The sequence below is a fragment of the Leucoraja erinacea genome, unplaced genomic scaffold (assembly GCF_028641065.1).
Source record: "Leucoraja erinacea ecotype New England unplaced genomic scaffold, Leri_hhj_1 Leri_144S, whole genome shotgun sequence".
Classification (NCBI taxonomy): Eukaryota; Metazoa; Chordata; class Chondrichthyes; order Rajiformes; family Rajidae; genus Leucoraja; species Leucoraja erinaceus.
Genome location: NW_026575726.1, coordinates 144,125 through 170,163, shown reverse-complemented (window position 1 = coordinate 170,163; position 26,039 = coordinate 144,125). Strand labels below are relative to the sequence as shown.

At 47.9% G+C, this 26,039-nt stretch overlaps 1 protein-coding gene across 1 annotated transcript; it reads right to left on the bottom strand.

Annotated features, from left to right (window-relative positions):
- Positions 1-400: 400 nt before the first annotated feature.
- On the bottom strand, positions 401-25,676 carry LOC129715846 (splicing factor 1-like). The gene is given in 14 exon segments (XM_055665730.1): positions 401-1,855; positions 1,857-1,933; positions 1,936-2,126; positions 2,856-3,026; positions 4,200-4,413; positions 5,442-5,640; positions 6,141-6,248; positions 6,879-6,994; positions 8,213-8,396; positions 8,903-8,992; positions 10,606-10,758; positions 17,202-17,277; positions 20,973-21,104; positions 25,449-25,676. Coding segments are annotated over 14 exon segments (1,848 nt in total). The 5' UTR covers positions 25,513-25,676; the 3' UTR covers positions 401-1,782.
- Positions 25,677-26,039: the final 363 nt, after the last annotated feature.

Here is a 26,039-nt window from a genome sequence, read left to right as displayed (position 1 = left end):
CAAACTGTAAGAAAAGACATGAGTTTTATTTTTGTGAATCTTCCTCTGTTTAAATGCTTCACAATGACACAGAGAGCATGGAAACTAAACTGGAAATGCTCGGGGCTTGCGTGGTCGAGCTAAAATAAAGAGTTTACACACCACCCCCGAAGAACTTTAACAGAGCAAAGCCCCAGAGGAGGGAGGGAGGGAGGGAGGGGAGAGGGATATTAGAGAGACAAGCCCATGCCCCAGGTCTGGCAGGGCCGCTGGCCTGGGGACCGGGAATAGAGCAGAGCAGGGGGCAGTCGAGGGAAGGCCTGCGGTACCAGGGGTCCACGCACTCTCTGGTTCAGGATCTGGCAGTGAGCAAGAGACCCCATCCACCTTCTCGCAACCGGGGGCTGCTTGCAAATTCTGAACTTTGGGGATTGGGGAAAGCACAGGCCTCTTCCTCCCATTCGTATGTCTCTTGCTTGTAGCACCGAAAATCAGGTCAAGCCACGGGTCGGGTTGAGGAAGGAGAGAAAATGGGGAACACCAGGAAATATCATTGGTTGGTGAAACAACAAACAAATGGAAAACTCCCCCGAGCGCTGTGCAACTTTCCATCGCCAGAACGACCTGCAACATCTCGCACCGAAACACGCCGACTGCCCCCCGACACAAGTCACCCACAGGGCAGACATTTTGGAAACGGCGGGAGGGAGGGAGGGGAGCCATTTTGAAAACTAATTCCTGAACGGGCAGAGAACCACGAACGATTCTGCTGCCCCGAGAACGGCACAAACTCTGGATAGACACAAAAACGCTGGGGTAACACAGCAGGACAAGCAGCATCTCTGGAGAGAAGGAATGGGATGCAACGTTTTGGGTGGAGAAGAAGGGTCTCCACCCGAAACGTCACACCCATTCCTTCTCTCCAGCGATGCTGCCTGTCCTGCTGAGACACTCCAGCGTTTCATGTCTATCTTTGGTGTAAACCGGCATCAGCAGTTCAAATCCTACACGAACTCCGGATCACTAGTTACTCCCCTCCCCCCCCCCACCCTAAATCAATGCGGATGGACAGACGGATGACTGCACGGTACGCGGCAGGCGTTGGTTCTACCAGAGTCGAGCCGTGCTCTGGTGGATGCCAACACTGCCCTCAGTCGCAGCAAAGCTGACACAGAAGGGAGCCCAGTGACACCATGGCACTAATAATGGCCAGCGACATTCAGGAATGCCCAGGCACTGACACTCACTCTCTCTCTCACACACGCACACATACACGCTCTGCAAACAGGGAGCAGGGTAGCAATTTGCTCCCTTTACCGACAGACATCCATAATGGGCTGGCGAGCCCACACTCAGACAGACGCGGGCGGGCGGCGGCGGCTCAGACAGGCGCTACGTTTTACCAGAGGAAACGGCTTAGTGGCGCCGGTCACCAATAATACTGTGTCCGCACGCACCCTGTACTGCCCCCCCCCCCCCCCCCCTCCCCTCCCTCTCAACAACCAAGCAAGCGCCCCTTGTACTGCCACTAGCTGGGTCTGGGTACAACGACGGCCCCTCTGTCCCCCTGAGACAGAGGCCGCTCACTACCATTTACAGTTGTGCCTACATTTTGTTTTTATTCTAAAATCTTCAGAAAAAAAAAAAAAAAAAAAAAAATCCAAAACAAGAGTGTGTGGGTGTTGGGGAGTTTGTGTCAGTCCCGCCCCCCCCCAGGTCCGTCAGTCGGTATCCCAGCTTGCTTTAGTCAACGTCCTTATCTGTACATGTTTGGAGGGAATGGGCAGTCTGGGTGGGGGTCCATTAGGTCTGTGGAGGGGGAGGGGGCGGAGCGGGGGGCATTCCAAAGGGGGGCATTGCCGGCACGCCGACCCCCCATCATCACAAAGTTGCCGGGGTCGATGGGGGGAGGGGGCGGGGGAGCGTACATCATGCCGGCCGTGCCGGGTGGGGGGAGGGAGGAGGAGGAGGGGGAGCTCCGGGAGGGAGGGGAGGCTGGATCCCAGGGGGCAGGGGAACCATAGAAGGGGTGGCAGGCATCGGTGGAGGGGCCGCGCTGGAGGCCGGCGTGGGCTGAGCCGGCGGCTGCTGCTGCTGCTGCTGCCACGGAGGGACGCTCGCTGCGGTGGTCGTCGTGCTGCTGGTATCTGCAAGAGAAGCAAGAGAGGCACAGAGGCAGTCACTTGGCAAGTGAGTGCTACGCACAAACTGGGGGCAGGCAGGCAGGCCGGCCTGGCACAGGCAGGGCCCAGTGGCTGCAGGCCTGCACTGGCCACTGCTGCTCCAGGGGCACAGTGTGCGGGCGGGGGGGGCGGGTGGGCAGCACCCTGCCAGCCCCGTGACGAGGACAGGGAGGGGGGGGGGGGGGGGGGGGGCTGGTCAGCATGGGGAGGTAGCAGGGGTGGCAAGCAGAGACAGAGACAGAGACAGACAGAGCAAGCAGGGCAGGAGAGGGAGACACACACACACACACATGTGGACAGAGTAAGTGGGGGGGGGGGGGGGGGGGGGGGGGGGAAGACACGGAAACACAAAGAGAGACAGTGACACACAAATAGAACAAGCGAGGAGGAGCAAGAGACAAATAGAGCAAGCAGGGAGAAGAGAGACACACACACATACAGATAGTGAGTTAGAACATGTGGGGGGGGGGGGGGGGGGGAAGAAGAAAGAGTCAGCCACACACACACACACACACACACACACACACACACACACACACACACATACAGAGACTGTCACAAACATGCAGGGTCAGACACACAAAGAGCAAGGTTTGAGTGAAGGATTCTTTGGATCAACTAGGGGGGGGGTCTGTCGCCCATCAACAAGCTTTCCAAAACAACAAACAAGTGTAGAAATGCATCCTTACTCACTCTGTTGCCAGGGTAAGGGTGCGCTGGAGGCCATGGTGCCGGTGGGAGGTGGTGGCGGAGGCTGCTGCTGCTGCTGCCAGGGGGGGATGGGGCCAGTGGGCGGGGGTGGAGGCTGGCTGGCTGGCGGTGGGGGTGGTGGAGGCATCATCCCCATCGGATGGGGCATCATGTCTGTCACAGAAACACAAAGGAGGTCGTGATGAGGTGGAGGCAGAAACCTTTCCCAACACATGCGACCAGGAGCACCAGACACTGGGTCTCGGCACAGAGATCACCCTGATATAAGGTGGGGTGCGGACAGGCGGGCGGGCGGTTGGCCAGGGTGGGTCACCAGCTACTCGCCAGTCGTGCTTGGTGCCAACAGGGGGAGTGGAGGTAACAGTAGCTCAACCTGGCTACGTGTCTGTGGTGTCACAAGGTGCAGAGATACAGGGGCTCAGCGCTCGCTCACCTCCACAGGTGAAGGAGGCACCGTTGATCAGCTGTTGGCAGGACCCCAGCCACCCCCCCCCCCCCCCCCCCAATCTCTCGCACACCACCTCCACACCCCCCCCACCCCAAAAAGCCTGTTGCCGCGGGGGCTTTGGTCAGGAGATGTTGAGTCCGGGTGGGGTGGTGGACATGGATCTGAGAGCAGCAGCAGGCATGAGACCAACCCTTGCTTACATTTTCCTCCCCTCCAGGGGTGAAGATGCTCGAGTCCCGTTTACTACAGTCGCTTTCAACCGCTAGTGGAAACAGCTCCACCAGTGATGGTTATCAAACCCCCTCCTGGCATCTCTGCCCTCGTCCCTTCAGCCCAGCCTGAAGGCGACAGACAGAGCGAGCTCACACGTCTGGTTAATGCCCTTCTCCAGTGCAACAGTGCCGCCTCACGTTGCCACACGCGCGCGCGTGCCCGCCGCATGCCAGAAACGTACGCAATACACGCTTAGTGTCAAGATCCGCGATGCCACCCACCCGCCAGCCCGCGCACACGTACGTACGTACACACACACACGCACGCTCTCACTCACACTCCTCCCCCATGCCTGGGGGTTGCAGCCTCACGGCACCACTCCTCCACTCTCCCAGTGTCACCCAGCCTCTGCTTGCCCATTGCCTCTCCCACGGCCTGGGCACACCTTGCTGGGGCCACATTGAGCAGTGCCCGCGCCAGCACCAGCACCAGGGAGGCGAGGGCAGAGACAAGCAGCAAGCAGATGTCCGTCTGTGTCAGTTTTGCCAGCGACGTGATAGGTTTGTATTTATTGACCGAGTTGCACAGCACGAGTTACAGCAGCGTTGTCCTTGGCCCCCCGCCCCCAGCCAGCCACCCACCCACCCACTGATGTTGACACTTACTCATTGATGGGTGCACGGGGTGGCCCTGCCCCAGAGGGGGGGGTGGCGGCTGCATCCACGGCGGGGGCCCGTTGGGGTTGTGTTGGATGGGATGTCCACTCAGGCTGGGCATGGGGGGCGGGAAGCCGTGGTGCGGACCACCCGGACCGCCGTGCATCCCGTGGAAGGGCCGGCCGCTGTCAGAGGGCCCGGAGCTCATCCACGGAGGTCTGTTCTGTGAAAGGGGAAGAGAAGAGGTGAGCTCTGCCCTGGACCCACTGCCTTCCCTCTACAGGCCTGCATAGAGTGGATGTGGAGAGGACGTTTCCACTAATGGGAGAGTCTAGGACTAGAGGGCACAGCCTCACAATTAAAGGGTGTTCTTTTAGGAAGGAGATGAGGAGGAATTTCTTTAGTCAGAGGGTGGTGAATCTGTGGAATTCATTGCCACAGACGGCTGTGGAGACCAAGTCAGTGGATATTTTTTAAGGCAGAGATAGATTCTTGATTAGTGCGGGTGTCAGGGGGAGAAGGCAGGAGAATGGGGTTAGGAGGGAGAGATAGGGCATGATAGAAGGGAGGAGTATACTCGATGGGCTGAATGGCCTAATTCTGCTTCTATCACATGAATAGGCATCACCCCGGCCAGCTCCATGTCAGATGGCAGGGAGAGGGAGGAAAGCTCAGCCGGAGATGCCACCCTGCTGCCCTTCACCCAACCCCCACGTCCCACAGCAGAGGGGCGACAAGTGTCAGCTGCTACGTGGGCCCTGGACCCCAGCCGGCCGCCAGGCTTCAGATATGCTGGAGAAGAGAGGGTGCAGGGTGGCGTAGCCTGGGCTCCAATCCCCACCTCTGATGCTGTCTGTGTGGAGTCTGCACCTTGCCCCGTGACAGCCGGGGGTTTTTTTTCTAACCCCTCCCACTTCTCAAGGATGTGTGGGGTGTAAATCTCCCCCAATGTGTAAGCGAGTGGTTGATGGGAATGTGGGGAGAATGGCAAGTGGGGTTGGTGTAAATGGGCTCCATCAACCACGTGGACTGGGAGGTAGGAAGCCAGGATCAGTAATAAGAGGCGAGGAGACACGAGAAACTGCAGATGCAGACAGAAAGTGCTGGAGTAACTCAGCGGGTCAGGCAGCATCTGTGGAGGAGGAGTAAGAGGGAAGGCCTGTGTTTGGGATTAGAGAGCGAGGCAGACGGTCACCTGTGCACCAAACTCCAGGGTAAAGGAACAAAAGGTGAAGGGATGCTGAGACTCACTGGAAGCTGCTGCTGGGCGTTACTCAGCATGGTGTTGCGTTGGATAGAGGGCTGCGAGGAACTGCCGTGGCCCATGGACGATGTGGACGTTGGAACGGGCGCTTCTCCCAGCTCAGCCATCAGCGACAGGTACTCCTTGTCCATGCGTGCCTTGTCCTGAGCCGACTGTGGGTCACCTGGCCTGTTGAAGGAAGCCCCACTGTAGGGCAGGAGGAAGACACAAGATAACTCGCTGCATGCAGGATGTCCAATCCACAATGGCAACTGGACAGTTCACACAGAATCACCAGTCACTTCCGCATCTCCGCTTTCCTCCCACACTCACAAGGACGTACAGGTCTGTAGGTTAATTGTATGAGTGTAAAGTTGTCGTGTGTGTCTGTGTTGTGTGTGTCTGTGTGTGTGTGTGTGTGTGTGTGTGTGTGTGTCTCTGTGTGTGTTTGTCTGTGTCAGTGTGTGTGTGTGTGTCTCTGTGTGTGTGTGTGAGTGTGTGTGTGTGTGTGTGTGTGTGTGTGGGTGTGTGTGTGTGTGTGTGTAGTGTCAGTGTGTGTGTGTGTGTGTGTGTGTGTGTGTGTGGTGTGTGTAGTGTCAAGTGTGCGGGGATGGCTTGTCGGCACAGACTCAGTGGGCCGAAGACCCTCTTTCTGCGCTGTATCCCTGCGCGTGGAACGTTACCAGCAGCGGATGGGTGTCACTGACCTGGAGAACTTGCAGTCGGAAGCGATGTGTCCGGCCCCACCACATTTTGTACACAGTGTGGTGTTGGTGATGCTCCTGGGCTCCGTGCTCTGCCATGGCCGCAGGATCCTGCTCAACACAAGGGAAGCCGCTCTCAGTCTCAACCTTTAACCAGCCTTCCCCCCCAACACCCTCCACCCCTGCAGATCACAACCCACCCACGTTAGGCTCAACACTTTGGCAAGAGGCACACAATTATGAACACGTAAACCTCCAGATTCAGGGTCAGTTGTAATCAGACAACGGAACCGCTCTCATCAGCTGGACACCAGTCCTGACCCACCATCTATCTCATGGGAGACCTTTGAGCTGTCTTTAATCCTGTCTTTACAGTCTCCGTGCGGTTTCTGTAAACAGCAGTGTGGAGGTGGCGTTGTTTCCTCCTGTGCTGGATCTTGGTGGTGTTTGACATTAGAAATGTTTCCCGATTGGGAACGTTCTCCCAGGGTTCCTCCCACATCCCAAGGATGGTTGGCTCTGTGGGTTAATTGGCCCTGGTCATTGCCACTAGTGTGGGACAACGGAACTAGTGTCAACGGGTGATCATTGGTCAGCAGGGACAAAGGTGTAGAAGGGGACTGCTGATTACACCAAAGTTAGACACAAAGTGCTGGAGTAACTCAGTGGGACAGGCAGCAGCATCTGTGGAGGGAAGGAATAGGTGATGTTTCAGCTGGAAGGTTGGAGTATGCTGTGTACCTGTTGTCATCCTCCCGTAGAGTGCCATTGAGGCGAGCCAGTTCCCTCAGCTGCATCTTCCGCAGGTCATTCTGGTCCTCGGGAGTTTCGATCCCTTGCTTCAGGATACCTCGGATCTGCACAGAACAAGCAGCGCCTGCGGTCAGAGCGGCATCCACCCACGTACACAATCACATGCCCAGGGCTGAGGCACAGGCCAGGGGAGGGGAGCAGAAACATCAAGATCAAGGAACTCAGCTTGATTTCTCTGCACGGATAAATTCATGGAGCCCAACTAGGACGTGGATTTTGGGTTGTGTTTTTGTGAATGGTCTCTGCTCCAGACGATTCACACTTTCTTCAACAAAGCACCACCAGCATTGTGTTTATGTTTCATCATTTAGGACCATAGAATGGAAGGGAACTGACAGTCTGAATACCAACAACACATACACAAATGAGAGAGAACCATCCACCAATATTTATTTGGTGAGGAGACAGATTGGGCAGACAGAGTTCAACAGATTCTTGATCATCAGTACGCATGTCAAGGATTATGGGGGAAAAAGGCAGGAGAATGGGGTTGAGGGAGAGATAGGCCATGATTGAATGGCGGAGAAGACATGATGGGCCGATTGGCCTAATCCTGCTCCTAGAACTTGGGGTGGGAGATTGCAACCTTCACGCGGTTGAATGCAATCAACCTGGTGTGCACAATCAAATAGAACAAGTTGTCCTACAACTTTAGGCTGTGCACGCCACACGCAAGAACAACTCCCCAATGAATTACAGCACTTAAGACAACTAGTACAATTTCACTGCAACTGAACTTTCTTCACCTGCTTCACCAAATGTCAACGTTGCGTACGTGCGTAGACCCTGTTAAATGTCTCCACTTGATGTGTGTGTTTGGAGCAGGCACTCACAACCATTAACCAGCAGGCTTGGAACGTCTGGGCAAAATGTACACACCCCACAAAGTGTACAGAGCCAGTACTGCCGATTCCTATCATGTACATGGTAGACAACAATGTTGGAGAAACTCGGCAGGTGACGCAGCATCCATGGAGCGAAGGAATAGGTGAAGTTTCTGGTCGAGACCCTTCTTCATCTATGGAGAGAAGGAATTGGAAGGGTCTCGACCCGAAACGTCACCAATTCCATCTCTCCATAGATGCTGCCTCACCCGCTGAGTTTCTCCAGCGTCTGCAGTTCTTTCTTAAACCAATCAAGTACATGATCAGAGTTGGCCAGCGGGTCATCATTAAACTACACAGGTGAGGGACAATGACCCAGGAATGAATCCAGGGCACTCTCTGCCAGTAACCAGGCGGGCGGGAGTGGAGCTGCTTTACCTGTTCCACAGCCTTCTTCACATTCTCCATGGTGTTGGCGGTGACCAATGCATGTAGCGGCTCATCTTCTCCCGGCAGCATCTGCCCGTCTTTCCGCCCCACCTTCCCTTCCTTCACTGAGCCTTTTCCTCGGATCATGATCTTGGCATTGCACTCCTTCTCAATGTTCTTCAGAGTGTTGCCCCTGAGAAAGAGAGCGAGAGAGAGAGAGAGAGAGAGTGTTCACAAACCCATCTGGACACAGGCTGATGGCATGCCACATCACAACACATTTGTAATATTTATTTTTCTCAACGAGGAAAACCAATGGCAACAGCATGGCGGGCGATTAAGGACTCAGCACTAGGGAGGGCACAATGGCACAGCGGTTAAAACTGCTGCCTCAGTGCCAGAGACTGGGGTCCAATCAGTGGGCCGAAGGGCCTGTTTTCATGCTGTATCTCTAATCACTAGGGCTTTTCACCCAAGCCAAGAAGCACAGTGGTGCAGCTTGTAAAGCTGCTGCCTGCCTGCCTCTCAGTGGCAGAGACTGGGGTCCAATCCTGACCGTGGTGCTGCTTGTGTGGAGCTTGTGTGATTATGAATGTTGTCTTTGCTCTGTTGCACGATGTATATGGCTAACACAGGAAGGAACAAACCCACAACGCCGCCCAATAGGGAAGGAGGCTGAAGGAACAGCATTATTTTTACCTGGGTCCAATCAGTAGTCCAACAAAGTTGATCTCTGGGTACTCGTCCTGTGGGATCATCACCTTGTCACTTACACGTGTGGCTGGTGGCCTGGGAAAACAACACGGAATCAACGTTAAAACCCAGTACCCAGCGTGGCACAGCGGGTCGAGCTGCTGCCTCACAACGCCAGAGACCCGGCTTCCACCCTGACTACGGGTGCTGTCTGGCTGGAGTTTGCACGTTCTCTCCGTGACATGCATGGGTTTCCTCCCGTACTCCAAAGACGTGTAATTGGCTCGGTGTAAATGTAAAATGTAGTATTAATGTGTGGGGATCGCTGGCGGGTGCACTCTGTGGGCAGAAGGGGTTGTTTCCCCACTGTATCTCTAAACTAAACGGCGGCAAGGTTTACAGAATACTAACTGCTGCCACTCTGGTGCTCCCTCTACCTGCAGCCCCACAATGAGGTGCAGAAACTCAGCCGCCAGGCTAGAGGGTTACACAGGACCTTCCGTCTAAGAATAGATACCTTGCCGAATTCTGCTACGTGTGTTTCTGGTTGCTTCAACAAGTTAAGATGGAGGATGTACAAGCCCATGCAGTTTGCAAACCATTAAGGGTTGGGTGAGGAGCTCTGTTCCTTCTTTGTTTAATAGCCCTGTCCCACAGTACTTCATTCCAAGAGTTCTCCCCGAGTTTGTCCTGATTCGAACTCGGAGATTTACGGTAATGGCCGCTCGTCAGTACTCGGGGCTCCCGTGGACATTTTTCACGAGTCTTCCCGAGCTTACCTGCCGTTAGCAAGTCTCCCCGAGTACCTGCCGTTAGCGTTACGAGCCGCTAAGAGACGTCCCCGAGCTCAGACGTACCCGCTACGTTCATTCTCCGAGCTTACGAGTTTAGATTTATTTTTAAACTCAGGAGAGGTCTTGGAATGAACTCGTACCATGGGACAGGGCTTTAGAAGGAACTGCAGACGCTGGAAAATCAAAGGTAGACAAAAATGCTGGAGAAACTCAGCGGGTGAGGCAGCATCTATGGAGAGAAGGAATTGGCGACATCTGCAATTCCTTCTCTCCATAGATGAAGAAGGGGTCTCCACCCGAAACGTTGCTTATTTCCTTCTCTCCATAGATGCTGCCTCACCCAGTAGCTGAGTTTCTCTGGCATTTATGTCTACCTCCTGTTCCTTCTCTCCTCAGTTGCTTGTCAAGCACACCTGCTTGCCAATAAACCGGCTGGCAGTTTAACTGGCTGTGTGTTGGCTCAGAACCAGTCAGCAGAGCACTCACCACCCTTCCTCACCGATGGCCCCTTGTGGCTTCACCTGTTTTTCCCCTCAATTCCCCTGTCGCTGCGTTGCTTTTGGAAGAACATTTTAATATCATAACAAACTTTCCTTCTTGTCATTGCCGTCTCAGGCCTCGTCATTTTATAACCTTGTATGCGACACAGTGGGGGGGATGGGCCAACGTATTAAAACATGTAGGAAAGAACTGCAGACACTGGTTTAAATCTAAGGTAGACACAAAATGCTGGAGTAACTCAGCGGGACAGGCAGCATCTCCGGAGAGAAGGAATGGGTGGCGTTACGGGGCGAGATGTTTCAGGTCTCGATCCAAAACGTCACCCATTCCATCTCTCCGGAGATGTTGCCTGTCCCGATGAGTTACTCCAGCGTTTTTGTCTATCTTCCAATGTATGAAAACGCTTTTACATACTTGTAATCTGCTGGGGGCTTGAAATCTGGATTCAGGGCAATCATCTCCTGAATAAGATTGTGTCTCTCCTCTTCCAGCTTCTTCCGGGTTCGGAACTCGCGGGTATTCAGCCTCTTGCCCTCGCTGTTATAGATGGGTTCAGGAGACGGAGACCTGTGCAGGGGAATCATAACCAATCATATTCACCTCACTTGGTGAATAATCACCTTAAGTCTATGTCACCTTTTAAATTTAAAAAAAAGCACCTCTGCTGCATTTTACCAATCCATTCAGAGACACTTTTTCCCCCAAGTGTGTTCCCGTGGCTTTAGCAATTGACTGGAGGCATCGAGAGGAGGAAACGTTAATGTGAGCTGAGTCTGATTCCTGAACAGTTAGTCACTCTCTGCGCTCACAGCACAATGAACACTCAGTGGTCACCGACTGCCTTGACGGAAGGCGCAACAGCTAGGTTAGGCTAGAGTCAATTTGAATTGCACTTAGGCTGTGAACAGGGATTTAATGAGACACTTTTAGGAAAATATATCAAATAACATATTACACTCTAGAACAAGCTGAAGGTCACGTGAGCAGATAGGGCCAGCAATCTTGTTGACTAAGCAGACTACACTCAAACAAAAAACCCCCACTTGGATCTACACAGCCCCACAGCCTCCAAGAGGCAAATTGTGTATACTCCTCGAGTCCTGACCCATCCCTGCACAGCTAGAACAGCAACAGAGCAACAGCAACTGGGGAATTGGATGATTCGGGAACATTGATGATATTTGCTCATCGCAGCGATCATTCGGCCAACATCAGTATTTCTGGTTTCATTCTCTTTAAGAGCAAAGCAGCAATGTTCCCGATGAGCCAACAAGCAGCATGGAGGGGGGTGTCTCAGTCAGTAGCATGGGGGGGGGGGGGGGGCAAGGCTATCACGGGCTCCTATTCAGGCCCATTGTAATCATGTATAGTTGATGTGATCATAGCAGAATGAGGCCCATCAAGCCCATGCAATGATCTATCTTTCCCTCTCAACCCCAGTCTCCTGCCTTCGCCCCATAACCCTCGATACATAATAATCAATGGTCTTTCTGCTGACTGGATAGCATGCAGCTAAAAAGCTGGGTACAAGTGACAATAAACTAATCTTTATGCAAGCACCGCCTGAGTTGCTGAGTTACCCCAGCTTTATGTGTCAACTTCATCGGGGGCAGAGCTGGCAGTTTGCTTCTGAACTTTGTTGCCCCATCTACTTCAGAGACGTAAACAGATTAGTGGACCTCAATTTTAAAGCTTCAGGTCCAACTGCCAAGGTTCTGCAGGGCATGCTCAGAGACTACAGCATGCAACATTGTGAAATAAATCCATTAGTTCCCTCTGTACGTTCAGTCCCAGTCTAACTAACTACGCATTGTTCTATAAAGCCGAACACGTGTTAACAAAATTCTAAATGCAGATAAAATTCCAGACTGCAACAAGCCTCAAACAAGTGTTTTTGAGACATGGCTTGACGAGTCTCAGGAGGAAGTGTCTTCAGTGGCAACTCCTACACCACTCACTCTCTGAAAAGGAGCAAAGGCCTGCGCTTACTACAAATAAACAAGGGGGACCCAGCATTATGAATATTGCTTTCTCTAAGATAGACACAAAGTGCTGGAGCAACTCAGCAAGGCAGGCAGCATCTCTGGAGAGAAGGAATGGGTGAAGTTTGCATCCCCTGTTTCTCCGTCCCTTCCACCCACTAATCTTTGTACTAGGTACTTGTTAAGTCTCATTGTCTGGAACTGGTGTCCACCTAGCCCACAGCTAACAATGGCCTGTTTCCCTTTCTCATCGTTACTTTTTTGTATATCTTTCATTTATTTGTTCTATCTCTCTCTCACATCTCTTGTTTCCCTTTCCCCGACTCTCAGCTTGAAGACGGGGCTCAGCCCAAAACATCACCCAATTTTTGTGTCGAGCATTGCCCAAGGGGTAGGGTATCTGAATCAGTTAAGCCGAGGGCAAAAGTACCCTGCATCTGTCACTGTTTCTGTGCAAGCATGGCCCAAAGAGTTTTTGTTCCACCGAATGAATGCCTTGTGAACTTTGAACAGACTCAGTCAACAAGAGGAGCTCTCCCTGCAACCCTACAGGGAAAGGAGATTTAGGAACGCATTTGACAATACAGCTTAGTCATTAAAAACGTGTGTGCTCTCTTATTCTATGGTGACCTCGGAAGATTTTACTTGCAGCTAGCATCTTACAAACCTTTGAGCAAAGACATGAAAGTGCACAGAACTGAAGAGCATTATGTACTACATAAGATTAGGGGGAGGGTTGGGGTGGGAGATGGTGGGGTTGTGGCCCAGCACAGTCAGCAACTTCAATATTGAATAGGAGTTAATCAAGACATATTGGCCTTTTCCGGTTTCTTCAGAGGTCCTCTGAAGAGAAGCTTGCTGTCCTGCACTTATTCAACTTGTGCTGCTACTTCTGCTAAAGAGACATGTTAGGCCTTACTAGCAGTCCCAAGCTGCTCTTCCCCTCTTGTTTTTGTGTCGAAGTAAATGAAGAAAAAAAAATGGTCAGGAAAAGCACAGCTTCTCTCCAAACCATGCATTACTGGTGGGTCCCACGCAGTACACCTGTAAACCCTGCTATTAGTTTGCTCTAAATATACATTTTAAAAGTTTTGTTTTAGAAAGGAGTCAAAGGGGGATTTTGGTTAAAAGGAAATCAGGGGTATGTCAATATACGAATGATTAAACAAGTCAATCTGATAAACACAGGCCTCATCGTTGCTAGGGTTACAACAAGTCATCATTTTGAAATTAAATTGGAACCCGTACAAGACCCAAATGAAAAGGCAGAGCGATTCAAAATAATTCACTTGTTTGTATTCGTTTGATCCAAATCCGCTAGGAATCAATCAAAAAGATTATGAATCCAATCTTGTCTTTGTGAACATTAAGCAGTGCACCCTGCTGCGTTCAACATGGTCACAACCCTAACAACTTGAGGCACATTTTTCAATACTATTTAACAGTCACTGTGGCAAGTTGGACACCATGTGCTGAAGCCCAGCTAACCCCTGCAGCTTCAGCTCACAGAATCCAAGCCTGCCTTTCAATCATTGAGACCATCCCATTACTAAGTGGACATTGGCACATTGCAGAATGGAAAATGCAATCAGTCTGCCTTGTGCTGCAAACAGCCAACAGAAAGCAACGGGTCCTGCAGCCACTTTGTGCCTCAGCTCCTCTCTACAGACACTCACTGTTTGATCTGATAGGACTGGCAAAGTTTCACTTTACAGCTATGAGGTTTAAATTGGAAGCCTTGATTTATAGTAGGTTTAAGCCTGAAGAAATCCAAATAGAAGTTATTACACAATAAAAAGTGAAACTCACAATCACCAAAAGAAAATTGCACTCAAAATCAATTTGTCAGGTGAATTGATGGCGCAGTGTTGCCCCCGTCAGCCAAGGTGCCGCCACACGCAGCATTGATGTAGTAGAGGCTTCACCTTTACATGGCAGTCATTCAATCTACGAGTCCTGGTTGTTAATTCTATGGAGGGCACCATAGCTCCTTGATTACCAGATCATTTACCAAGAGCACAAATCCCAGCCAACGCCCCTCCCTCCCTCCTAGAACTGTACTCACTAGAATTTAGAAAATTGAGGGGGGATCTTATAGAAACTTACAACATTCTTAAGGGGTTGGACAGTCTAGATGCAGGAAGATTGTTTCCGATGTTGGGGAAGTCCAGAACAAGGGGTCACAGTTTAAGGATAAGGGAGAAATCTTTTAGGAACGAGATGAGGAAAACATTTTTTTACACAGAGAGTGGTGAATCTCTGAAATTCTCTGCCACAGAAGATAGTTGAGGCCACAGTTCATTGGCTATATTTAAGAGGGAGTTAGATGTGGCCCTTGTGGCTAAAGGGATCAGGGGTATGGAGAGAAGGCAGGTAACAGGATACTGAGTTGGAGGATCAGCCATGATCATATTGAATGGCGTTGCAGACTCGAAGGGCCGAATGGCCTCTACTCCTGCACCTATTTTCTATGTTTCTAACCACATCCCTTTTCATGTGATAAGAGCAGAATTAGGCCATTCAGCCCATCAATCTACTCCACCATTAGATCACGGCTGATCTATCTTTTCAATCTCAACCCCATTCTCCTGCCTTCTCCCCATAACCCCTGACACCCGCACTAATCAAGAATCCGTCAATCTCTGACGTAATAATATCAATCGACCCAAACCGTCACCCAGTCCTTCTCTCCAGAGATGCTGCCTGTCCCGCTGAGTTACTCCAGCATCTGGTGTCTTCAGTGTTTAGCCAGCATCTGCAGTTCCAATTACTTTTTCTATGGTTTATCCCGAAACACCACGGCAAACAAGTTGACATGGGATGATTTGTGGCCACGTAAATGCTTGCCCTTCTGACACCCAATGACCAAGGCTCCCAACTTATCATCCTCACCCCTCCCCGCTACCTCAAGATGAAAATCAAATGAAAGTCGGGCTCACCGCTTACAAGCAAGCCATGTTCTTTGAGGAAGTTTAATTGATTAGGTAGACCATTAAACTAAGATGTTTGCTCCAGCAATCAAGTGAATTGGAAATGGGGAGGTACTTTAGATATTCTACTTCTCAAGCATGGCTCTCTACTTCCAATTTACTAGCTAAACGTGTGGCTGGCAGGACCAGTGGATATTCTGTACAAACCGACTGTCAGTGTGCATACAAAGTCTCATTATTACAATTTGTTTTTTAAACTCAATAAAACATATTTACAGTTTTAACAACTACTGAAGGACAGCTGTGGTCACCTCCTAATGTCACCATTTTTTTTAAAAGGCAGCAAACCGAAAGTATTTAAAATAAAATTTCAGCAAGTTAAAAAGTTCAACCAAAACCAGCAGCTTAAACTGTTCAAACTGAAAGAATATAACTTTGGGATTCAAATTGTGACATATCGTTAAAGGGAAAATAAACAGTTAAATAAGCGATGGAGCATAGTAAAAAGAATATTGGATTACAAAGAGCATTTAGAAGTCCCAATGTAAATTCCTGGCATTCATGTGCAGCTGCTAAACACAGTTCAAACTAACGTCAGGAGAAAATAGCATTGTTATGAGGGTCAATCTAACCATACGCTGTGCATGATGCTCAGTCATATTCAGGTTGGTTCAGGGCCGGGGTGGAGAGATGGGTAGGGGCGCAACAAGACAAGTCACTTGAGATTTCTCACACGTCCTCGCGATTGCCGTTCACAGGGCACGTGCTGCCTGCATTGATGATCTTAAAAACCCACAATCTATGCGGGGAGATCTCAGTCATTTGTGCCAGTAGGCTGAGCAACAAATGACTAGTTTGTCACAGCTGCAGCTGCAGCAGCAGCTTAGTTTACAACACACATTAACCCTCCTGTGATGGAATTAAGAGCAGTTCACATTAGAAGGCTGTTGAACAAGACTGAAGTTATGTTAAGAGGCAGGCAGGCAGGTCGGTGAACAATGTAACACACCCCGCTCCACCCTCAATAATTACTCTGCTCACCACTAAATGCTTCTCTAGCAACTTGCTGCAATATCACACCATCCTGAGCTCTGGAAAAGGCAGGTGCAAAAAGAATGTGGTCGAACTAGATTGGAATTACTTCATCAATATCAATGGCAGAAGGGCTTCATGCAAATGTGAGGTGAATTGTCTGACCTAACAGATGGTTAAAAACAGGAACGCAGCACCAGGTTCCATGTGCAACCTGAAAGCTTCTTAAAGGGTTCACAAAAACCTTCTCCTGAAGGATAATATTGAACTAACAAAAATGAATGAACTGGGATACATCAAAGCAACAGGCATCTCTAGGGCTGTGGGTTGGAAACAGATTGGAAAGGCAACTTCAATTGGTTTACTTTTTCAAATGTCAACAGCATTTTAAAGAGGATAAGGCAGGCACTGCTTTAACAGATCTCCCAGCTTTTGTACTATTAACACCAGAAACGGAGGCCACAACAAGACAAAGATTTATGATGGTGTTGAAGTGAAATGGGAACTGTCACCAGGCAGTCACAATGTGCAAGAGGTAGCTGGATGGAGCAAGACTGCGGGGGACTGGGCTCAGGCAACATACACGGATGATACCATGGGTCAAGCTCCCATTACAGGGGTGCTAACACCCTCGCTGCAGGGCCGGGGAGCCTTCATCTTCACCGCAGCAGGATTGGAATGCAAGGGCACGTTGACCAAGCAAAGTGTTGCCAATATAGTGAGTGCAGCTGACAGGCTACCAGACATTTATTCACTGGTTTCCATTTTAATTCAACCGTCTTGCCTCAAACTACCCCTCATCAGAAAAACAAAAACTATGACTTTAGACCACAGCTGTCCCCTACCCAACTTAATAGGTTTAACTTCAAGAGAATTTTTTTTGTTTTTTTTTTTTTTTAAATAAAGGTGACCATTTCCATTCCTGTACTGAAAATAGCGTCAGGTAAAGGATACCATAATTGAGATTAACCATTCCATTAAAACCACATCACACGTTTCTTATGCGATGACACCAAGTATTGAAAAGGAAAATTGTTACTGTCAGCTGGTTTAAAACTTTCCCAACCTGTCCTCAGGGTTTGGGGGGATACCAAGGTCTCCGGTACGCAGTTTGCGAGTCAGGTCTTCTATCTGTAGTTGCACTGGAAGAAAGAAACCAGGTTAGGAAAGAAAAGGACGGAAAAGAAAAGTTACATAAATTCTCAAATGGTTATCAACACACAGCGCGGAGCTTGGAGACAGTGCAATCAACGTTTCAACAGCATGAATATTAGTCACAAAAATTAAAGAATCGTTTCATTAACATTGTACACACGTTTGGCCCAAGTTGCAACACAATCCGATTATGGATACCATTAAAACATGAGCTCTGTAACAGTGTAAAAAAAATATTAACATTACCACTAGCAAAATCAATATTAGGGTTGCCACAATATGGAAAGTGTACTTTACATTAGAACGCTTCATTTGTCAGTAGCTGTACTGCTCCTTCAGGGCTGGAAGAATTGCTTTAAACAGTCATCAGCCTTTTCCTTACTCCAATCAATGAGGCCAAATTGAAACCCTTTCATTTTAGACGCACTTCCCAGAAACATTTTACACAAAACCATTTCTACATCAACATTTTCTGCACCGTTTTAAACTAATTGTAACCAAGAAAATGGGGACAGGCTGGAGCTGACAATTGAATCACAGGCCAATGCAGATTCCAGACTGTAGGAAGTGTCTGGATTCAGAGGCTGCCTGACTCTTCCAGCCCCGTTGATGAGAATGCCTGCTTACAAAACTCGACTGGGTCAAATGTGATGGCTGGCTACAGATGGACACAGCCAATTGAATGGTGAGAAAGAATTGATGAAATTAACAGTCACACTGTTTAACAGGTTAAATCTGTTGCTTATGCACAGTTGAGACAGACAAAATTGAAAACCTATACAGATAGAAATCTACATTGGGGAAGGAAGGAAAAAGTATTACACCCCCAATTCATCAAGTTGTGAAATGTTATAATTTGCAGTTTCTCACTTTCAATCCAGTAAGCGATCGCCCTGTATTGATCCCTGTACAACACAGCTTAATGTGAAATGATCAATAATAGATAGCCACATTCATTTCAGCTCAGGCTGGACAGTGCTTAATGGCTGTACAACACAAGACCAATTCACAAGTGGAGAGGAAATGCCCGTTGCTGGTGTAAGCGAAAACCTTCCTGTCGCCTATAAAAGGTCTCAATAGAGGCAGGCGCACAGCATGGGATTGTGTTAAACACACACATTCATAACCATAGGCAAGAATCTGTAAATGCAAGATAACACAGAGTGGTTTGTTCAAAGAAAATATGCCCCCAGGAAGCTTCACTAGCAGTCTATTGAGCAAGTTAGCAATTGCAGGGGGTAAAGCAGTGATCTGGAGCATGACCACTCGACTTAGACATCTCACTACCAGCAAGTACAACCGACGTACCCCCCCCCCCCTCCAGAATGTGAACAGAGACTGATTCCCTCCTCACTTTGTCCAGTAATTAACGTTTTTTTTTTAAATCACTCACTACCCGTCTGGTGACATTGTGAAAAGTCCACATTGCAAACTCACCACAAGAGTAAAAAACTCTTCAAATACGCTGGTGTCTGGAATTAACATTCAGCACCTTAGTCTCAGTTTAACAATGACCCAAAATTGTTCACTCAGCTTGAATTATTGCGAAAGCCCTATCTTCTCACCAGTTAAGCATCTGCCTATTTAGTAGGTAGACAAAAATGCTGGAGAAACTCAACGGGTGAGGCAGCATCTATGGAGCGAAGGAAATATGTGACGTTTCGGGTCGAGACGTCACCTATTTCCTTCGGTCCATAGATGCTGCCTCACCCGCTGAGTTTCTTCAGCATTTTTGTCTACCTTCAATTTACCAGCATCTGCAGTTCCTTCTTAAAACCATTTAGAAGTGTAGCTTCAGTATACAGAATTCTCTCCATAACTCTCAGCCATTTTACCAAGCTGCAGTTAAGCAATTAAATCCGATATATATAATACACACACATTTATCTATTTATTTATTATTTTCCCAGGATTGTTGACATTATAGTTGGGTAACAAAATAAAAAGTCCAGTCCTGCTCATAATGTTTAATCTGGCAGCTCATAAGCTGGAAGAGAACGAGAAATGGAGTTCCCCTCCGGTGAATGAAACAAAGGGGCCGTTTGCTCAGATAGCCAAAATTTAACTAGTGGGCAGCACTCACATTATAAACAGCTTGCTCCAAGGTATATAAACATCCCTCTGTCCATCCAAGTGTGCTACTCAGATTCAAATCACAGAAAGGATAAGCACAGAATCACTTTCAGTGGTAGCCCATATTACTGTGCTTTCATTTTCACTGTTAGATGGGAAACATTAGATTTTTTAAGTGAACAAGGGGAAATTGCAGCTTCCTGATGCATGTATATAACACCAACCTTCCCAAACTAAACCAATGTGACCTTGGGCACCTTGATGGTAGACAAGCACATTACATCTAAATGGGAGCTGGCAACACAGAGCAAGTGTCACAAACCACCGCTGAGCAGAGGCTGGGGTCAAGCACAAACACCAAGCAACAGCTAAATGGCCACATATAAGCAGATGGGACGCTTTCTCAGCAGGCTGAACTTTCCACACATGTTAAGTGTATGTTTCTTCCACTATATAAAGCTTTGTAAGATGGCTAACTCAGGATTGAGTTAGAAGGTAGTGCACAACTAAGCTTACTCAAAATTCTTGATAGACCATTTAATACCCAATCCAGTTGTATAAAATGGCAGAGGTCATTAGGAATTATATCCATTCAATAATATTCAATGACAAAATAAAGTCAACATGGCCCTGTTACAAAAATACCAATACATTAGAAATAATTAACATGATTTAAATCTTTAGAAATGAAGAGACTGCTTTTGAAATAGTAACCCTGGTTAGGCAAACCTTTCTGCAACAGTGAAACATGATGTTAATGTAGTAAGGCAAGTGGCTTCACATTTGAACTAAAGATTGTTGGAGTCTCATCCTAGACACGGCGTGTGATTTTGCCTGGTCATTCAGAATGATGCAAGCAGGGATACATGAACCAAGCACAAGGCTGATCAAACCACTTTCATTGTAACCTCCAATTAATGCCCAAAATATGGAACGGCACAGAGGATGGCGAGCGTTAATAACACAAAGAAATGGTCAAAGAACCTTTGTAGGAAACGAGTTAACTTATTTGGAAACATTGACTGCAAATAAATGATAAATTTGTACACGGTTGGCTTACTTGGCAGCAACAACGGAGCTAATGAGGAGGTTAACACAACTTGGACATTCTTTGCAAGGGCTTAATATTTGATGTTGCCCATCCATTGTTCGTGTCATGCATGCAGACCAACCTTCCGCTGAGCAACTCAAAATGTTCTCAAATTGGCAAGACGGTTTGCAACAGTAGTTAGCACCAGGAATCAGTTGGCTATTAGTGCAAACATCTCACTGCAAACTTTGTCATCTAAACATAACCCTGCACAGAATTTAGACTTGTTTGCAAAGTTACAGTCACAACACCTCATTCAACATCTGTAAAAGCAGAAGCCATGAGCATAAAGATGAGAAGGCAAATGTTGGATAAACATTGAGCTGACTGAGGTGTAACTAATTATTGTGGCAACCCCCAATATATTCCAAAACTTAATGAGATTATGGCAAATACATTGCAACATTTAAAAGTTATTATCCACATGAACATTTGCAATACATGCCCAAGACCAGTCTACTTTCCTTTCCCATATGTCGCAAAAGGTTTATCAGAAATGATACTGGCGTGGATCCTTACCGATATATGCTCGCTCTTGTTCACGGGTCAGACCCGGTGGAATCACAGTTGGCATTCCAGGGATCACAGTCTTTTGATCAGACGTCTCATTACTCCAGCGACTTCTCTTCCTCCTCTTCTGCCCAAAGTCATCTTAAAAGGGGAAATCCAATAATAAGCATCAGAATAGACCCAGTGCAGTTGCCAATCTTGGCTTCGAATACACTAGAGAATATGGACTTGGCATCACTTTCACCCCTCTTTGTAGTTCAACAAGATGCCAGCAATAAATCCACACGTGCATCTTGTAGTCAGGAATAAATCGGCTGCTGAAAACTTACTGAGATGTCCGTCACCGAGAAAAAAGCTGATGTTCTTGCCTGCCTTTGCTGATAGTTTGCTGCCACTTGCCTGAACAGAATCTGATTATGCACAATTACACATTCTTGTACAATCAGAATTCACTAAATTGTTTGCAAACAGTGATATGATAAGATCATTGCTATAAACAATAACCGATGGAGATTGTCTCCCACGGCTTAAACAACCATGTTTCTAAATATTCATTTCCCATCACCCGGTGGGTCACAACATCTGGAGCCTGGATCGCCTCGGCGCAGAGGGAGAACGAAAAGACAGAGACCTTAAGATTTTGCCTTCCACCACAGTGAGGAGGTGTTTGGTGAACTCACTGTGGTGGATGTTAAATTTGTGGTGATTGTGTGTTTTTGCCATTTTTTAATTATATGTATGACTGCAGGGAAACAAAATTTTGTTCAGACCGAAAGGTCTGAATGACAATAAACAAATCTAATCTAATCTAATCAAAATTCAAATCGCAGAGATTAAATTCCTAAAATAAAGAGCACACAATTTTCTAATCCTCATTTACTATCCTTCCCTGAATAATTTGCTATGAACTGCTTATGGTGCAATAGTTTGCACTTGCAGGCAGAATTCTGAAAAGGCATTTCACAATATTCAGCCAGCTGCAAGTGACAGTAGCTAGAAGATTTCTGCAGTTTAACGTCTGAAATAAATGTGTTGCAAGACTGAATAGTTGCAGTGACTTTAGTTGTTGACGACAGAAGGAAGCAAACTATCGGCTTCTAAAGAAGGGCCTCAACCTGAAACGTCACCCATTCCTTCTCTCCAGAGATGCTACAGAGTTACTCCAGCATTTTGTGTCTACCTTTCATGGATTGATTCCCCTCAGCAGCATCGGAAAAAGGTTGCCATCCCAGGCAACTAAATCGGTACAAGGAGCTCCACTTGCCTCAATGGAAAATTTAGAGCCAATAGTGCATGGACAGACAAGTAGGATATCTGCATTGCAAGGGTCAAAGCCTGCTTTTGGGCCATGCCTTCATGCTAGCAGTACATTTTAAAAATAATTTACAAAATAATGAAGAGCCAGCATTAGATGGCTGTATTAAAGAATGATCATGGGTACCGGCAATTACACATCCAAGAGGATGCTGGACTTACCACTAAACTATTGCACTGAAAACTCCATTGGAAGAAAGAAAATGCATTAAAAACTACCCGAGGGGAAGAGAAATAAGGGAGCAATTTGTCAAAGAGTTGCTTTATGTGAAGGGGGTGCAACCACCTGGGGTGCAGGATGACATTTAGACAATGGAAGGAAAATCTTGTACAGGAGAAGACTGGGGGAAAGGAAGGTGCTATCCATTCTGTGAGCCGCCTTTGGTGGGCATCTGCAATTACATCAAGCCACATTGATCCATTTTAAAGGCAGACTTCCATGTGACAGTGCATGGTTGGGCATCGGGCCTCTAATGGAGACGGGTCGGCCCACCCCAGACTCCCTACAGACACAAAACTGACAGATTGCTGGAGTAACTCAGCAGGTCACGCAGCATCTCTGGAAAAGAATAGGTAATGATTTTGGCCGAGACCCCATCGGGCAGACGTACCCTTCCCCATAAACTCCTCAGCACCCGACCACTACCACCGCCCTCCGTCTGGCCTTGCCCTCCCAAAACCCCCCGTGATTTCCCCCCCCCCCCCTCCACAAACTCCATTCCCTCCATTTTGGCCCTCTCTGACCACCTCCAATCTTATCCCCCCCCCCCATTCCCTCCTATAGAACTCGCCAGATTCACTCTAAAATTGATTACACTACTGCAAAATGTGTATCTAAAAGGGAATGGGGTATTACTAGCAGCAGCATCCAATAGTCAGGAAAACTACCAGCACAGCAGGAGAATGCCTGGATTACCGGACTTCGACTGTATATCAAAACTAAGGTGGGGGTAGAGGTGATGAGAGTGGGAGTGAGAATGCATCTCCCCGGGACAGCTTCGTCCTTGGCACAGCGGTAGGCCAGTTAGGACTGAGATGAGGAAAGAGCGTTATGAATCTGTGGAATTCTCAGCCACAAAAAGGCAGTGGAGGCCAATTCACTGGACGTTTTCAAGAGGGAATTAGATTTAGCTTCTAGGGCTAATGGAATCAATGGATATTGGGAGAAAGCAGGAATGGGGTACTGATTTAAAATCAAGGGTTCCCAACCTGGGGTAAATATACTCGCCTCCAGGGGGTTATATTCGCCTACCCAGAGGTTAAATTTGTTGATTCTGGATTTGTACATATTTTTTCTCATTGACTGACTGGTTCTGGTATCTGTTCATCATTAGTTGTTCATAAATAAGTGAGGGAACATTGTTTATGTGCTATAACGGTTGCCTGGGGGTAAGCCGAACGAAAAACGTTGGGAACCCCCGTTTTAAGATGATCACCCATGATCATATTGAATGGCAGTGCTGGCTCGAATGGCCTACTGCTGCACCTCTTTTTCTATGTTTCTATGTGGAAGTCACAGGGAGATGTTTACATGGAAAACCCCCTTGTGTTAAACTTGGCATCAGTGAGACTGAGAATACAAAGGTGGATGGATGATTTGGGGGGGGGGGGGCATCTATGGGGGGCATCTATGGAGCAAAGGAATAGGCGACGTTTCGGGCAGAGACCCTTCTTCAGAACGATGTGGTGGTGGGGGGGGGGGGGGGAAGAACTTAGAGCGTTGTTAGAATTATTCTTTTTACTATTTTCCATTTTTAATAAGTCAAATTATAATTATTAAGTTTGCTCTTTGTGATTAGTTAAATTATAATTTTCATTATTTTCTTTATAATTGGTTTAAATATAATTATAGTTTTCATTATTATTTTTTTAACAATCAGCGTAAATATTATTTTCCTTACATAGTTTATAATTGGAGTTTAGGTACAATTTTAATTATAATTTAAAATTATTTTTCTTAAAGATTAGTTGAATAATAGAAACATAGAAATTAGGTGCAGGAGTAGGCCATTCGGCCCTTCGAGCCTGCACCATTCGCCATTCAATATGATCATGGCTGATCATCCAACTCAGTATCCCATCCCTGCCTTCTCTCCATACCCCCTGATCCCCTTAGCCCTTTTAGATTATTGTTTTTAATAATTAATTTAATAATAGTTTTATTATTGTTTTTAATTACATGTTTTATTATTGTTTTTGATAATTAATTTAATAATAATGTTTTATTATTGTTAATGATTACATAATAATGTTTTATTATTGTTAATGATTACATAATAATGTTTTATTATTGTTTTTAATAATTAATTTAATAATAGTTTTATTATTGTTTTTAATTACATGTTTTATTATTGTTTTTGATAATTAATTTAATATTTTATTATTGTTAATGATTACATAATAATGTTTTATTATTGTTTTTAATGATTACATAATAATGTTTTATTATTGTTTTTAATAATTAATTTAATAATGTTTTATTATTGTTTTTAACGATTACATAATAATGTTTTATTATTGTTTTTAATTATTACATAATGTTTTATTATAGTTTTTTATGATTACATAATAATTTCAGATTATTGTTTATAATAATTGATTTAATAATAATTTTTAAATTGTTGTTTTTAACAGCGAGTTGAATTATAATTTGAAAGTATGAATCATGTTCTTTGTAACTAGAGTGTTCTCCCCTCCAATGGGTTGAGGGTTGAAGGGGAGTGAGGCCTAGTCCGACCGCTCAATCCCCGGCCTTTCCTGACGGCCTCCGCCGCCCAACCCCCGCCGCCTCCCGGCCGGTCGACTACGGTCACCCCCCCTAACAGAATTTACACAACGACGGCGGGGCGTTAAGTGGGGACGCGGGGGGAGAGGGAATAAACGCGGAGGGGAGACGGCGAGGAGGATAAAAGCGGATAATTGAGGAGAATTAAAAGAAACAAAACGAACAACCGGCCACACAAGATGGCGGCGGTGGCATAGACACGGTTGGCGGTGGCGCGGGGCGGGACTTCCGGTGGTCCCGCCCCCATCGGCGGCCGCTGCCATTGGATGAGGAGACGTCGCTCTGCGGGACCGCGGGTTGTGATTGGATGTGGGGGCTGCCGGTCAGGTGAGCGGGGCGGAAGTGGAGGGGGGGAGGGAGGGAAGATGGCGGAGGGCGGTCCCCACCTCGCTCCCGCGCCGACGTCTGACCGAACGAAGACATCATGTAGAAGCGGCCCGGCTCCTCCATCGGTGAGTCGAGGCGTCGTCCGTCTATGCGTGTCCGTGTGTGTGTGTCTCTCTCTCTCTGCTGCTCCCACTCCGATAGCGCTGAGAATGGGGTTCACCCGCCTCGGCCTCTCTCTTCTCTTCCTCCCTCACTCACTCTCTCCGCCGCCCCCGCGTCAGAATAGACCCCCGCGCCTGCGCACCCGGCCTTCATCATTGGTCAAGGTGGCTCGTCCCGCCTCCACTCCCCTCCCATTGGCCGATCCCCACGTCTCTCAAACGCGCGGCCAATCAACGGTCAATCATCATATCGTCCCGCACCGCTCTCCCCTCATTGGTCGGAAAGAATCGTCCCGCCTCCACTCCCCTCCCATTGGCCGGTCTCCACGTCTCTCAAACGCGCGGCCAATCATCATCGTCCCGCCCCCCCCCTCATTGGACGGATAGAATCATCCCGCCTCCACTCTCGTCCCATTGGCCGATCCCCACGTCTGTCACACGCCCGGCCAATCATCATCGTCCCGCCCCCCTCTTCGGTCGGAATGAACC